General features: G+C 47.6%; 1 protein-coding gene across 1 annotated transcript in view; it reads right to left on the bottom strand.

Moving 5' to 3' along the window:
- Nucleotides 1-17,246, bottom strand: part of ANO4 (anoctamin 4) — a 339,950-nt gene that overhangs the window by 165,468 nt on the left and 157,236 nt on the right. The window contains exon 8 of the mRNA XM_029599722.1: nucleotides 4,728-4,892. Within this exon, the coding sequence (XP_029455582.1) occupies nucleotides 4,728-4,892 (165 nt within the window). The remainder of the gene's footprint in view (nucleotides 1-4,727; nucleotides 4,893-17,246) is intronic.

Here is a 17,246-nt window from a genome sequence, read left to right on the forward strand (position 1 = left end):
TCCTGCCTTGGCTGCCAGTGTGCAGCAATCCTGCCTTGGCTGCCGGTGTGCAGCAACCAGCTTCTTCCCTGTTACCTTGATGTCGGTGCCAGATCCAGTTCCTGATCCAGTCCATGTGTTCTGCCCTTCGTCTTGTCTGGCTCCTGAGCCTTCTGGTCCTGTTGGGCCCTGGAGTGGCCAACAGGTGGGATTTGTCCCTGTGCTTTGGAGCTTCCCTTCCTGCCAGCCGACGGGGCTTCGGATGTCAGTATCCCAGCATCGGAGTTCGCTTCGCCTGGATCTCTCCTGCATTCTCCTGTTCTCAGCGTGGTCCGCGACCAGCCTTCCTGGGCTGAGTAGGGCGCGCATGAGACAGGGTGGTCCGTGACTCAGTCCCACGGGTGGTCTGAGTAGGGCACCCTGAGGGACAGTGCCCATGTCTTCCTTCAGCCCTTGTTCCTGAGTCTACATCTGCACCCTCAGTACCTCACTTCTGAACCTACCTCAGCATCATCAGTACCTTGCTTCTGAGTCTACGTCTGCACTCCCAGTACCTTGCTTCTGAGTCTACGTCTGCACTTCCAGTACCCTGCTTCTGAGTCTCGTCTGAATCTATGTTCCAGCCTTCGCTGTCCTGGCCTCTGTCCGGCCTGCCGCTTCATGCTGTACCCTGCGGCAGGTCCGAAAGGGCTGGGAACGGTCGGAGGACTGTTCACAAGACCAACATTGCGTTGTTGGGTCTTCCGAAGCGTGCAGGTCCGGAGGAGGGCCTGTCACCTGGTCATCACTCCAGTCTTGCTTCCGTCCTACCCATGCTTGGGCATGCCACGCCTCCCGCAGCCCTCTTCGGAATCCTCTGGGGTCGAGCCGCGGCCCAAGGACACACCTCTCAGGAAGTGGGATCGCTCTCCTAGTGCTCCACAACAAACAATGTGATATATTATTTCTGAATTATATATTTTACAACTGCATGTTTGATCAGAAGTTTGGAAATGCTTTTATATTTGATAAATCAAAACAGGTGAGAGCTGAAGCCACAAATACATTGAATATTCATAAGTAATTCAAACTAAATCTGTATACATATATAGATGAAAATAAATGCATGTAAAATACAGGCCTGCTCATCGAAGGCCAACCGCAACCACAATAAGAGTCGCTTCAAAGGGCTGCATAACCACAGAAGCATGCCATAATATGTACTTTTTGTAATTATCACAGACCAAAATCATTGGTCTGCAATTACAAAAAGTACTTTATATTTCCTTTAAAACATGTATAATCATCCTTTTTACTGGAATGTTATGCCCAATCCCGTTTCTAGATGCTAGAAAATGCCAAATCTAAAACCGTCAAATCAAAATCAAAATTGTCCATGCTGGTGCAAACCCACAGGTTCATTTTACCCATTAGTTTGGCACCAATAATCCAAGCAAAAACCACATGTGAGTTTTGCTTGGATTGCCCATGGAAAAGTTACCTGCAAATAAGTTCACCTGCTTGCTCAGCAACCACATGCTAGGGGTGTGCACTGAACATTGTTTTTATTTCATTTGTATTTTCTTTCTTCATTTAGTTTCATTTATTTAAAACAAAAGGTACAAACAATAAACAAAAGAAAAATACTGGATCCACCTCCATCCCCCACCCTCTGCTGTTGCCACTAAAGCCTCCGACGCTGATTCCCCTAGACCCAAACACTTAACAGATCTGAGGGTCTATGGAGTAGGACCACTTCCCAGTTGTTCCTGCTCTACTATACACGTGTAATCGGGTGCCTTTTAAAATTCACGTTGCACGCGCCAGCCAGCCATACTTCCATATCTCCCGGTTTTGGCACACGCCAGGCTTTTAAAATTTACCCCATAGTGAATTGCAACAGTTAAAGTTTTGGTGAAAAAATTCCTTGGGAAAACCTTTCTGGAAAAAGGTTACATAGGAAAAGTTCACTTGGGAAATGTGCACAGGAAAAGTTCCACAATCTGTATAGTTCAGATCCTTTATCTCTGCTCAAAACGTCAGTGCTTATTCAGTTCCTTAGGATCCAACATTAATCTTGATTGGATTGGTCATCACCATCTATAGACACAGGATTGCTGAGACTGATACAAAGTTTCCACAAACTATATGCTTGCTCAGCAGTCCACATGTCTGCGACATCTAATAGGAAGAACAATCGCAGTTTCTTCTCCACTATGTGATTCACAATCTCATAGGAAGTTTCTATATACCAACCCTTTGTCTTATGAAACAGTAAATGAAATCAACAGGTCTGAAGCAGCTTCAGATGGTAGACAATCTCTGATAATTGACTGGAATGTGTTTGGTGTGAGAGTGCTTAAGGATTACTGGTAGTGGAGTGGGGTGAGAGGGCAAGGTCAGAGAAATACCAAGGAGACCCTGATAATGTTGCGATCCTGGGCCGTGCCCCAGGATCCCCACTCACCACGCGGCCCGCCCCGGCCGCGGGAGCTCCCCTCCGGCCGTCCAGGCCCGAGACGCGGCCTACCTCGGCGTGCTCCCTGCGAGGGAGACGCCGATGACGATCCGCTGCTGGCCCCGCCCCCTAGGTGCGCACGCAGGGGCTCTAGATTTAAAAGGGCCAGCGCGGGAAAACTGAAGACAGCCTCCTGATGACGTCAGACGCTGCCGGGTTATTTAAATCCGGCAGTCACAGCTAACCCTCGCCTTGCAACGAGGTTCACTTTTCGGAGTAGCTAATTGTGCTTCCTAGGGATGTGAATCGTTTTAGGACGATTAAAATTATCGTCCGATAATTTTAATATCGTCTTAAACCGTTATGGAACACAATACAATACAGATTCTAACGATTTATCGTTATAAATCGTTAGAATCGTGAGCCGGCACACTAAAACCCCCTAAAACCCACCCCCGACCCTTTAAATTAAATCCCCCACCCTCCCGAACCCCCCCCCCAAATAACTTAAATAACCTGCGGGTCCAGCGGCGGTCCGGAACGGCAGCGGTCCGGAACGGGCTCCTGCTCCTGAATCTTGTCGTCTTCAGCCGGCGCCATTTTCCAAAATGGCGCCGAAAAATGGCGGCGGCCATAGACGAAAAAGATTGGACGGCAGGAGGTCCTTCCGGACCCCCGCTGGACTTTTGGCAAGTCTCGTGGGGGTCAGGAGGCCCCCCACAAGCTGGCCAAAAGTTCCTGGAGGTCCAGCGGGGGTCAGGGAGCGATTTCCCGCCGCGAATCGTTTTCGTATGGCCGGCGCCATTTTCCGTACGGAAAATGGCGCTGGCAGGAGATCGACTGCAGGAGGTCGTTCAGCGAGGGTTCCGGCGCCTCGCTGAACGACCTCCTGCAGTCGATCTCCTGCCGGCGCCATTTTCCGTACGAAAACGATTCGCGGCGGGAAATCGCTCCCTGACCCCCGCTGGACCTCCAGGAACTTTTGGCCAGCTTGTGGGGGGCCTCCTGACCCCCACGAGACTTGCCAAAAGTCCAGCGGGGGTCCGGAAGGACCTCCTGCCGTCCAATCTTTTTCGTCTATGGCCGCCGCCATTTTTCGGCGCCATTTTGGAAAATGGCGCCAGGCTGAAGACGACAAGATTGAGGAGCAGGAGCCCGTTCCGGACCGCCGCTGGACCCGCAGGTTATTTAAGTTATTTGGGGGGGGGTTCGGGAGGGTGGGGGATTTAATTTAAAGGGTCAGGGGTGGGTTTTAGGGGGTTTTAGTGTGCCGGTTTTTCGATTTTTCGATTTTCGATTTTTAACGATGTTCCGGCGAGGGATGGGGTTCGGGAGGGTGGGGGATTTAATTTAAAGGGTCGGGGGTGGGTTTTAGGGGGTTTTAATGTGCCGATTTTTCGATTTTTAACGATTTTTAACGATTTTTCACGATATTTTACCCCCCCAAACGGCAACAATACGATTCCCTCCCCCTCCCAGCCGAAATCGATCGTTAAGACGATCGAGGACACGATTCACATCCCTAGTGCTTCCTGCTTGTTCCTGACATCTGATTCCTGGCTCCTGCCCTTGCTTCGTTCTTCAACTCTGGCTTCAGCTTCCGTCCCTGGTTTTGGCATCCAACATCTGATTCCTGGCTCCTGACCTTGCTTCGTTCTTCGACTCCTGGCTTCAGCCTCCGTCCCTGGTTTTAGCATTCGACATCTGACTTCTGGCTCCTGACCTTGGCTTGTTCTGGACTTCGGCTTCGTCTCTCTCCACTGCCGGCCATCTTTACTCATTAGCCCCTATTATACTATACTCTATAATAGGGGCTGATGAGTAAAGATAGCCGGCGCCATCTTTAAAGATGGCTCCGGCCATCCAGTGCTCCTACCATGTGACAGGGGCCAGCCAATGGCACGGATACCCTGTCACATGGTAAGGGCAAAGGGGCATCGGCACCATTTTTTTTTAGAACAGCTGATGCCTGGGAATGGGAAATCTTTCCCCGAGGCCCCCTGAACCACCAGGTAATTTTAAAAGGTTTTGGGGGGGTCGGGAGGGTCGGGTCGATTTAAAGGGTCGGGTGGGTTGGTTTTTTTTTAGCGGCACGGGCCTCCCTAAAAAAAAAATTAGCGATGTGAATTGGAATCGGAAACGATTCCAATTCACATATCTTAACGATCAGAGTTTTCCCCCCCCCCACCCAAGCCGAATCTGATCGTTAAGATGATCTGGCACACGATTCACATCTCTAATCAGTAATGTTCATTTTCCAGATTTTATATTGATGTTGTGCAGTTCAACATAATATAAATGACAGGCTTACCTCTTTTTCCATATGCAGTCCCTCCGCTCTGATATTTCTTTCAAACACCTCTCTCTTCTCCGTCTGTGGGCTGGATTTCCTATACACCAAAATGTAGTCAACACTACATTTTCCATCACTAAAATACAGTCCTTTAGTTCTGTTCTTTTCTGGTACACTGAGCCCCTGTGCAGAAAATATTCAAATGACCTCAGTTGTAGATTTTTCAAACATATTATTGCAAAAACAAAAAGTGTCTAGAAATCTGGTTTAAGACTGGGGTCGTTATCATTTCTTCCCTGATTTTTCAGCAAATCTGGCAATCTGATCTACAGTTACTAGTAGTAGTCAGTAAATTCTACCCTCCAGCAATAGCCAGATTATGGAATGGGTTTTAAAACTGGGAACATGGATCTCAAATTTTGTATACTACTTCTAATTTCAATCCAGCCAGAACAAGAGGCACATGAAGAATTTTCCCATTCAGAAATAATTATGGAAACCATAAACTAGAACCTTTTTTATGGGGTTGGACATTGCTATTATGCTTTTTAGTAGTATTTGAAATGTGCGGATTTTGTACATAACATATTTGTCCATTTCAGTCATGAATTTTCATCAGGAATAAATAAAAATGATTTTCTTTGAAGAAAACGGAAGTTTAAACTAGACATATTGGCCTAGCGCTATATATCGCTTAGGGCTATAGTATAAATGATCTATAAATAAATAAATAAATGACAAAAATGTAATTTCATCTTTGTTTTTTTCACATTATATTTGTAAAACCCTGACCTATGGGAGGAATCACATAAATAACTCCACCTCTCAGCGTTGTGATTTAGAATAGGTATGTGTAACACACCCACACAACTTCCAGGGACGGGGAGGACAGGGCTGGGACAGAAAATTAAAGTAACATAAAATAATCACAGGGAGGATAAATTTGAAACAGCCGCATGCATGCCCAATACACACATATATATAATGCACGAAAATCAACTCTTGTATTTTATAACCTGTGTGTATATGATATGCGTGAGTTATAAAGTCCATGCAAATGTACCCTGCGGCATGCATGCGTATGCAAAAAAAAACAAAAACCCACGAATATACATTGCACTTATCTGGTTAAGTTCCAACATCTGGCTTTGCTGCTACTTAGCTGGATAAGTCTTAAAATCGGCACCTATATGGCTAAATCAGCCAGATAAGTCTGAAAAGTGCTACTTATCCAGATAACTAGCTCTGTTTGAGACTTATCCATCTATCTTACTAAGGGCGGGATTCATCATTCCTCGTGGAATGATGAATCCCATGAAAAGAGGCGGGGGGGGGGGGTGGGCCTGCGAAAGGCCGCAGCCATTCACACCACAGCGGTGAGATTTCGTCGGCCGCAGTGGGGCCGGATGCAGCCTTTCACAGCGAATAGCGACACCATAAAAGGTGCAGCTATTCGCCACGCTACTGCAGGCGATAATGCTCCTCACATTATCGCCTTCAGCGGTGCCGCGGCTGACTCCTCCCCTTCCCCGCCCCGACTCCTCCCCTCCCCCTAATTTGCATTATATCGTATGCGAAAAGGCCCTAACGCACGCGATAATGCTTTGAAAAATAACCTCCTTAGATGGATAAATAATGCTTTTAATACTTATTCGGATTAGTCACAAATTAACTGGATAAGTGGTGCGCAGCTACTATACCTGTGTATTTTTACTGCTAACTTTTTTAATATACACGTGGAGATTTTACTTGCATAATTTTCTCCTTGTAAATCGGGTTTTACAGTGTAAATTGGGAGATTTTCTAACATGTGCATGGCAATGAAATTACCAGTTTTACCAATCACTCTACTAAGTCGTCCACTCCATCTACAGGTTACTTATTGAGACTCTCCTGGCTCTTCAGCCTCAACTCCTCTCATTTATTTATTTTATTTAGAAACTTTTATATACCGGCATTAGTGGGTACATCATACCGGTTCACATAATAACTGAAAGTTTGGAAAATACATTTCAACAGGGAGACAGTAACTGGGCAGGGGATAAAATAAATAGGCAGTAGGAAAGATAGTTAAAAAACAAGAAAGTCATAACCAGAGAATACAGTTTATTTCACCCAGACCCCCCCGCCCCCCCCACCTAAACGTCATTTCACTTTTAAGATGTTTACAATCACTTGCTCCAGATATAGAGCTAGTGTAAATATTCATGGGGAAGCTGCCAAATATACCTGTGCAAATCTCTTATAAAATAGCAACTTACACACGTGAATGTTGGCCCTGCTCGGGAACACCCTGGACTGCCCCTTTTTTTACACTCGAGGATTTACTCGCACATCTTACGTGTGTATGTTGTAGGCTTCTAAAATAGCATATCCCTGAGTATATACAATCTACATGCTTATCAAATAATACCCAATAATTAAAAATAATAAGGATTTTAAAAATCTCCCTCTCTACATATTTGTCATCCTAAGATTGTTGTAGACTGAGGGCACACATGCACACTCACAGACACAATGGCCAGGATTTTAAAAGGCCCAGCCATGCGTGAAAGTCCCGGGGCTTCGAGAAAGGGGAGGGGGTGGGGAGGGGCTAGAGGCCCCCGGCACAGCGGCCATTTGCAGGCTCAAGAGGTAAAAAAAACATTTTGGGGGGTCAAGGTTAGGGCTAGGGGCGGTAAGATTAGGGGAAGGGGTAGGAAGGATAGATTAGGGGGTAGGAAAGTTCCCTCCCAGGCTGACCCTAAATTGGAGCGGCCTGGGAGGGATTGGGGGAAGGCTGCGGGCGTCGGCGCGTGCAAATTGCACTAATGTGCAACGGTCCGAGTGCAGGAGGTCGCTCCCGGACCCCGCTGGACTTTTGGCAAGTCTTGTGGGGATCAGGAGGGTCCCCCAAGACTTGCCAAAAGCCCCTGGTGGTCCAGCGGGGGTCCGGGAGCGATCTCCTGCACTCGGGCCATCGTCTGCCAGTAATCAAAATGGCGCCGATAGCCTTTGCCCTTACTATGTCACAGGGGCTACCGGTGCCATTGGTCAACCCCTGTCACATGGTAGGAGCACAAGATGGCACCGGCCATCCAGTGCTCCTACCATGTGACAGGGTCCGGCCAATGGCACGGATACCCTGTCACATGGTAAGGGCAAAGGGCCATTGGCACCATTTTGATTAGTGGCAGCCGACGGCCCGGGAGTGGGAGATCGCTCCCGGGATCTTCACTGGACCACCAGGTACCTGTAAAATGTTTTTGGGGGCGTCGGGAGGGTGGAGGAAGCTAAGGGGTTAGTTTTAAAGGGTCGGGGTGGGTTTAGGGGTTATTTTTGTGTGCTGTTTTTCCCGCCCTCCCCCAAAATGATAAGGGAACCCCCACAATCAATATCGTGGGGTTTTCCTATCGTTTTGGGGGAGCCCCCGTTTTCTGATGATTTTGAAAATATCAACGATATTTTCAATTGTCCGAAGCCCGATTCACATCCCTAATGCTGATAGACTCTCAATCATCAGCTCTGTGTATAGTATAAAGGCTGGAGAAGGTATTGTCAGCTGATGATCTCATGAGCCTACATCCTGCTTCATTCTGAAAACTGCCACTGTGTTGAATATATAAGCTAACTCATATCTCATGAGGTCTCATTTGGTTGGTATGATGGCTTACGCACATTCTATATTGGTCTCTTATAAAACAAGTATTTAGTGCCACCTGAGAGCTTTAGGGGCCCATGTCAGTACCTGGCTATTTAAACAAGCCTACCAATGACTCTCACACAAACACTCACCCAGACCCACAAGGTCTTTACCCCCATCGCAAGCCCTTATTTAAATTTGTTGTTCCCTCCTATATCGTGTTTATCTCTTCAGTTATGAAAATTATAGTTACATGTTCCTATTGTCTTCATGCCACCAATCTCCCTCCAATTTATATTCCCAGCATGTATCCCCCTGACCTAAAAAACTCTAAAGATGTTCAATTTGTTAAAATGTATTTTCCTTTCATTCCTCAAATCATTTTACTGTAAACTGATGTGATGTGCAAACGAACGTCGGTATATAAAAGTGTTAAATAAAATAAAAAATAAATATGCTTCTCACAGATATGTGTCATGTTGGCAGATGTAGATAATCCTCTGTGCATAGTTAGAACTCTGACTCCCTCATTAGCAGTTAGGGAACAGGCTTCCACAGACATCAATGATGGTTGATTACGAACAGGTCAGGAACATACACATTGGCCATGTGTAGGTGCACAAAGTGCAGGAGGAGGTCTGCACACAACTATGGACCAACAGATATGTATAACTGTGTGTGTCTGGGTGAGTGATGTGCTGTGTTAGCCTCTGTTTAGAACTGTGTCTAGGGGTGATCTTGACCTCGTAGTTCCCTCTCTTTCCACACCTATGCATACCCCAGAGTTGGCATTGTGTGTGTGTGTATCTATTTTGCACACACTGCCTTTGGACACAAGTGATCCTGTGCTTCCACTCTTTACAAGGGATGCCTCAGAGAAATATATCTCTGATCGGATGGGGAGAAAATGGCCTGATGCTTAATCAAATAACATTCCACCTAGGGCTCACACTGTTTATTACTTGCATTGAGGGTGTGTGTGTTAAACTTGGCAGCATCAGACCTTAGATAAGGTGTGCCACATTTATGGATGAGTCGATATTTGCCTATAGTGTACACCTTCCACCCCTGACTCGGACCCTGATGCTTTTTTACCTAGTACCTGGAGTGGGCCTAATTGTCATGTTATTTGGGAGTGTGCCTGATTCCAAGAGTTTCAGCTGCCAGGGAATGCATTTGCCTGTTTTGGTGGGGTGGGGGGGGGGGACGGGACACGACAGGGGTTGCCTGAGGCCTGTTTACAATCCTATTAGAGACTGCTTTTTTCGAGACAGTGGCCTACTTACCCTCCTCTCTATAGAACATATCCTAGACACTTGACATAGAGGCCGCCACACCAGGCCACATCATTTGAGACATACTCTGCCATATCTATAAGTTGGCAGGTTAGACCTACAAATATTCTGCCTTATATAGCTAGATATATTTTCTGTGCATATATAGAAGTGGTGACAGATTTCTGCTGTTGATTTTAGGGGATAGGTTTAACTGCAAACATTTGCCACTTCAATTGTCCACTACACAAAATGCATTATGATGGCTGCTGGAACACCATGCCAGCAGTGAGTGACAACTGAGGATGAATGAGGGAGTTATGTAGGCCCAAGAGCAGACAGCTATGAGGCCTGCGGTTGCTTGGGACCAGGCACACCTCCACAGACTGGCTGCCACCCCTGTACTGGCCTGGTTTGTGGATCTGGATAATACCTGTTCACTAAGGATGATCCTTAGCGAACAGATAAGTTGTCACATAGCTGCTGACATGGTGTTCCAGCAGCCTGAAAGTAGAAGACATTTTGTTTAGTGTAAAACCTAAAAAGGGTTAGGTCCAGATTGCCTTTTAAGTGGAGTGAGGACACAAGTAAGGGGCCCAAAGTTAAGTCTTGTGGGGTGATTAGTATAACTTGCCTTTTACACCACATAAGCTATGTACTCTCTGGCCTTGGCACCTGTAGCTGCAGATGTATGCTCCCTAGATATGAAGCACAACTAGGCCTTTATGTATTTTTCAAGTAGTCTTCTGACTAAAGACTTATGTCATCATAGCATTCGGTGTCAAAGCCAGAGAGAAGCCCATTGGTTTGGTCAGAGGTGATATATATTCGCAATGAAAGAGGCCAATGTTTTGTAATAGCTGTACTATGGCATTTGCTTAGCTAGACAACCTGTTAATCCTCAACAGAGTAAAAACATATCTAATGCACCTCTAGCCATGCATTCCTACACCTATTCTGCATATGGAAGTGAAAACTAGCTAGCTAGTGCCCATCTCATATACATGCCTATGTACCCAAGAGTTAGCTAAGAGTATGCTCTCTGGAGAAGGCAACTGGAGCATATTGTGATGCTTCACAATAAGGAGCTTACTGTTTAGCTCTTGCCATCTTCCTTGGGAGCATACAATGAGCTTTTGATTGTATGTCATAGGCCATATGGTATTGCCTGCCAGAAAAGTGCCAGAAACATGCCTAGTTGGAATGGCCAATGGCACTCTAGCATGCAAGGTCATGTGGATCCCAAACCTTTGACCTAGAAAACCCTTAAGAGAAAAAGCACACAAAGAAAACAGACAAACAGAAAGTGTTCTTTCAAACCTGTGACCACTTTATCACACAACAAATGTCATGAACAGATTGAAAGCAAGTTGACATCTTTGGTAATCAGATTCTGCAACGACAAGATATCAAATTGCATATGAAATTGTAACTGAAATGAAGAGCACATTGAGTGTAGACCTGTATATACATTGTTCCAATTGGCAACATTACATATAGGGGCAGATTTTAAAAGGAGCGCGAATAGCCTACTTTTGTTTGCGCTCCAGGCGCAAACAAAAGTACGCTGGATTTTAGTAGATACGCGCGGAGCCGCGCGTATCTGCTAAAAACCTGGATCGGCGCGCACAAGCCTATGGATTTTGTATAGCCGGCGCGCGCCGAGCCGCGCAGCCTACCCCCGTTCCCTCCAAGGCCGCTCCGAAATCGGAGCGGCCTCGGAGGGAACTTTCCTTTGCCCTCCCCTCACCTTCCCCTCCCTTCCCCTACCTAACCCACCCGCCCGGCCCTGTCTAAACCCCCCCCTTACCTTTGTCGGGGGATTTACGCCTCCCAGAGGCGTAAATCCCCGCGTCAGCGGGCCTCCTGCGCGCCGGGACGCGAACCGGGGGGCGGGTCCGGAGGGCGCAGCCACGCCCCCGGGCCGCCCCGGGCCGTAGCCACGCCCCCGGGCCCACCCCCGGAACACTCCCGACACGCCCCGAAAACACCGTGAGGTTCGGGGCCCGCCCCCGACACGCCCCCCGACACGCCCCCTCCGAAAACCCCGGGACTTACGCGAGTCCCGGGGCTCTGCGCGCGCCGGTAGGCCTATGTAAAATAGGCTTACCGGCGCGCAGGGCCCTGCTCGCGTAAATCCGCCCAGTTTTGGGCGGATTTACGCGAGCAGGGCTCTGAAAATCCGCCCCATACAGTATTAGCATCTTATCCTTTTGCACAATCTTGATTACAGCAAAGAACATAGAAAGTGAAAGTAGCACCCCAGTAACTACAGTACAGCTCTAATGTTAGAGCTGATAGCAGCACAACTATGTGATGTTAAACAAAAGGCCCAGACAATCCGTGCTGAAAGAGTGCACTCAAGGGGACAGCCTAAGGGCCAAGGCTGCACAGTTCAAGAAGAAGGCCTACACAGTCCATGTTAAAAGAGTGCCCTCAGGGACAGCCTATGGGCCAAAGCAGCATAATTCAAGAGGAAGGCCCACATAGTCTATTTTGAAAGAGTGCCCTCAAGGACACAGCCTAAGAGCCAAGGCAGCACAGTTCAACAAGAAGGCAGCAGGACCAGGACCAAAGAGCATAGCATGAAGGTATAAGCCCCAGGAGAAGACAGTGCAGCATGGAGGCAGAAGCCCCATGAGAAGACACCATAGCATGAAGGCCGAGGACCAGGAGAAGACACCGCGGCATGAGGCAAGAGCCCAGGAGAAGACACAGTAGCATGGATGCGGCAATAGGATGAGATGAGATACCAGCATGGAGGCAGCAGCAGCAGCAGGATGAGATGAGATGAGATACCAGTATCAGGAGCAGGAGATGAGTTATGATGAGAAGAGACAGCAGCTGGACGGTGTCTGGAGACCACAATGAAGCTGGAGTTCGGGCAGAGCATCAAGGAGGATATATCAGAAGCAGACAGCAGGACAACACTAGCAGACAGTAGACCATCCCCATCATCAAGCCAGCACAGGAACTCTGTAGTGAGGATAGGTCCAGCAGGCTTCTTCCGTCTAGCCGGCACAGGAACAATGTAGTGAGGACAGGCCCATCAGGCTTCTTCCATCTAGCTAGCACAGGAACGCTATACAGAGGCCTGGCCAGGCTTGTTTTGATGTTATATGCCACCAGTTCTGCAGCTTCATGGCCCTTTGCCATGGTGTGGCTTGCCATTTGGGGTCAGTTTGTCTTTGGGGGGCCTACCCATGGCTTATCTCTCAGGAGGGGACTGCTGCAGGGGTGGAGTCCTGGGATGCTAGGGAAGGCACAAGTGGAGGCTCTGACATGCATTGTAGAATCTGAGTCAACATGCTTGTCATATTGTTAAAGGCTGTAGCCACTATTGTTAGAGCTTGTGTATGTGCTGCCAACTGATCATGCAGGGCCTGGGTTTGACTGTTAGCCCTTCTCAGGCACACTAACTCTGCCCATATGTGGTGAAGGTGTACCCCATGCCTCCTTTCCAGTTAGTCCAGCTGCTCATGCATCAAGGGCTCTGTTGGTGCCAGTGCTGGTGCTGGTGTTGGTGCTGGTGCTATGATGGTCATGGCATGATGCGAAGTTTGGACCTCCAAAAATGGCTTAATGGGGCTGGTGGGCTGCTGTACTTAGTGCCTACTGCCTTGTGCTGGTGACATGGTGTGCTCAAGAGAGGTTGTGCTGGCTTAACTGGCTCCCACTGCAGGTTCACTTCCTCTATGAAGCCTGTTATGTTTAAGCTGATATTGAGAGAGCTTGCTAAGCCGAAGGGTTCCAGCATCTACAAGTGCTCAAGGAGGCTAGTGCTGCTGCTCTTCCTCCTCCTCCTCGCTGAACTGCATCTGTGCATCCATGAGTAAGGGTGCCCGGAAAAGTGCTGCAGCGCTCCTGGTCCCTAGGGCTTGACAGCTGGGTCTGGCTGAGTCCTGGGCAAAAGCTGTGGAAATAAAGAAGAAGACATAAGTACCAATGCTAAGAAGAACACATGTACCGTTTGGCATAAGATGCACACTTTGCATCTCCATCAATGTGAGCATCTTATGCCAAATAATGTGGGCAACTGGAGCAGCCTTGCCACTTAAAGGTGAGTTGAACTTACCGGCTCTGGCTCGCATGGTGTCCAGCCGCTCAGCCATGCCCTCAAAGACATCCAGTTTCAGACGTTGGACAAGGCACTCTTCCATTGGTATCAATATTATTGGATAAATGGCTCCTCCTCTGGTTTGCCATATATATTTGTTCTAGTTAGACACCTTCATTTTCATCTGGGCTTTCATGTCACGCTACCTGTGGCTACCTACTCCCCACTATGCTTCACGCCACTGAGCCTGGATAGAGCCTGGGCAATGGTGTGCCAGATCTGGCCCTTAGCTGCCCTTGATGTCTTGGTGGCCTGGTTGCCGAAGAGCATTGCATAATTCTCCAGGACCCCTGCAATTATCATCTCATTGTCCTCCATGCTGAACTTCAAAGCCCTCAGATGGATGCGCCCTGTTGCCTAGCTGCCAGATCGGGGTGCCACTTCTGCTTCTGGAGAGATGTCCTCCCTTTCCTCACTCTTCCTCCCACTTCCCTCCCTTCCCCCCCCCCCCCGGCATGTGCCCTACCAACTCTTGTCCCCTTTGCTTCCCTGTCTGTCCCTAGCCTGCCATCCTCATCCCCCTCTCGCCTCCTCCTATCCCTTTCCTTCTACTCTACTTCTTGTCTGTCCCTACTCCTTCTCCTCCCCTCTCTCTCCATGCCTCTCATACTCATCCTCTCCACCACTCCTCCGTGACACCATCACCACCACTCCGCCACACAAAAAGACAGACAGACAAACTGGACTAACAAACAAAAACTTTCACTCCAACAAAGAAGACAAAAGACCATGGTAAAGGGAAACAGATGACCACAGAAGACCAGACAAAGCACTCAGGTAATTGAATGAAAAAAGCTCCCAATCCCACTAAACCACTAAACTCACTAACACTCCTCTCCTCTCTCCAATGCCTGATACACCCTCAAAGAGGCAGCTGCAGGAAGCCAGTATATATAAACAAAAAAAACAACACACCACGCATAAATCAACGCATGTCGCATAAAATGACACAAAACATGATAATGTATCGTGCTTCGTGAAAATTGCCTATGCAATGCAGTAGACAGGAAATTAGCCTAACCATGCCCTTTTTTTTTTTTTTTTTTTTTTTAAATCGCAGGCACTATTTCTGCTATATTTATAGCAATTTGATGAATCTAGGCCTTAGAGTCATAATCTATAGGAAACAGAAACAAAGCTTTATAAAAAAGAAAAATTATGAAAATCAGCTTTTTGTAAAATTATAACAGAAAACCACTAACTCTGCCCTACATTTCAGTTCAGTTCATTTCAAGAAATTTAAAAAAAAATGGGGCTTCAAAGTTTCTTTCTAAATTCTGTCCAGAATATTAGCATAAGTTCTAAGTTTAATTTTATGTAATTGTTGAATATTTTAGACAAACTGTCCACAGTCCAGATAGCTGATGAAGCAGTAGTTGATGCTTGGGAAGAACCTGTCAGGGCTTGATGCTGGTATACCCAGGACAGGAGCAGCGCTGGCTCAGGAACAGGAAAGGATAGAGTCTTCACCTGTACTGGCCACCTCCCCCTTGGGTTGAGCCTTTGGGATCTGGCGGCCAGCAGGACTTGGATGGTACAAGGGCAGGAATTAAAAGGCACCCACAAGAACAGGGCTAACTGTAGGAATAGAATGAAACAGAACAAAGCGCCCACATGAGACGGACAAATAAATACAAACAAACAAAATCAAGACAAGGAGATATGGGACAAAGGCACAAAGCAAACAGAAGGTCAAAAACTAAGGCCTCAAACAAACCAGAAACAAACACTACAAGAACAAGCAACAAGGTGATTACACAGAGCAAGAAGGCCACTTAAGAGAGAAGGCCAAACACAAGACTGGAACAATGGGGGACCAGAACAAGAAGCAGATGGACTCCAAGCTGAGGCAATGGTCCTGTGAGTGTGGCAGTGCTGCTTCAAAGAGTCTTCAAGGCATAAGCCTGTGCAGCTCAGACTGTGGCCCACTGATGACCCCTGCAGCAATCCAGTGAGCCCGATGGACAACTTGTCTCATGGAGAAAATGTCTGAAACTCTCACAAAATGAAATTATATTCTCTCTCTATTTTAAATAAAATTGTGACAAATCTTCCAAAATTCCCTGCAACTAAATTAGCCTAATACTAATAGTATGTAATCAACTATTCTAGGGACTATGAAGCTAACTACAAAATAAATAAAACATTATCTAAAAAATCACTTTAATGCTCTTGCTAAAAGAAAAACAACAACAAAAGTCTAAGCTTATTCCTGCTGCCAAAACAGGAAAGCAGCAAAGAGCAGCTGTTTTTCTCAAGCTGCAGATAATCCTCTCACATCAAGGCTACAACCCTGTATCTCGCCCTTTCTCCTTTCTCTGAGTGGAGGAGTAGCCTAGTGGTTAGAGCAGTGGGCTATCAACCAGAAGACCAGGGTTCAAATTCCTCTGTTGCTCTTTGTGACCTTGGTTAAGTCACTTTACCCTCCATTGCCTCAGGTACAAACTTAGGCCTGGATTTATCAAAATGCATGTGATATGTTTTATGGTAATAGGCTGTTTATCACAAAGTGCACTATCTTAGTGCTTCGCAGAGAGAGAGAGAGACTAGCTATAAGGCCCTCATACTAGGTAGGTATTTATACCTCTATATGAGGCCCACCTAGTTACTTGAAGTGAGGTTTAGGTAGTAGTGTAGGGGGTTAGGGGCCACTTTGACATTCAAAGTGAGACGTACAAACAGAACAGTGCTCTCTTCTGAAGATTTGCTGACCTTCGGAGTGAGGAAACTCACCCAAAGATGAAATTTCTGCAATGTTCTCTCAACATAACTTGATGGACTCTCTACCTGGGTAACATCAAGCTAGGTTCGCATGCAAAAATGCCATATAGCACTTTGATAAATGACCCCCTTAGGGGTAGATTTTCTAAATTTGCGCGAACAAAAGTAAGCTGGATTTTATAAGATACGCGCGTGGCCGCGCGTATCTTATAAAATCCAGGGTCGGCGTGCGCAAGGGGGTGCACATTTGTGCAACCTGTGCGCGCCGAGCCCAGCGCGCGCTGCCTGTTCCCTCCGAGGCCGCTCCGATTTCGGAGCGGCCTCGGAGGGAACTTTCCTTCGCCCTCCCCCCACCTTCCCCTCCCTTCCCCTACCTAACCCACCCCCCCGGCCCTATCTAAACCCCCCCTTACCTTTGTTTCATGATTTATGCCTGCTAAAAGCAGACGTAAATCTGCGCGCGCCGGCCGGCTGCCCCGCTCCATGTTCCGGTCCCGGGGGCTGGTCCGGAGGCCGCGGCCACGCCCCCGGGCCGAAACCACGCCCGCATTGCCGCCCCCAAAATGCCGCGTCATGCCCCAGAAATTTCCGTGTCATTCTGCCACGCCCCCAACATGCCCCCTCCCGCCCCTTTTACGAAGCCCCGGGACTTACGCGCGTCCCGGGGCTCTGCGCGTGCCAGCGGCCTATGCAAAATCCGGCCGGATTTACGCGCGCAGGGCATTTAAAATCCGCCCCTTAGTTTGTAAGACCTCTGGGGATAGGGAAATACCTACAGTAACTGAAGGTAATCTGCTTTGAAA

The sequence above is a fragment of the Rhinatrema bivittatum genome, chromosome 4 (genome assembly GCF_901001135.1).
Source record: "Rhinatrema bivittatum chromosome 4, aRhiBiv1.1, whole genome shotgun sequence".
Taxonomy (NCBI): domain Eukaryota; kingdom Metazoa; phylum Chordata; class Amphibia; order Gymnophiona; family Rhinatrematidae; genus Rhinatrema; species Rhinatrema bivittatum.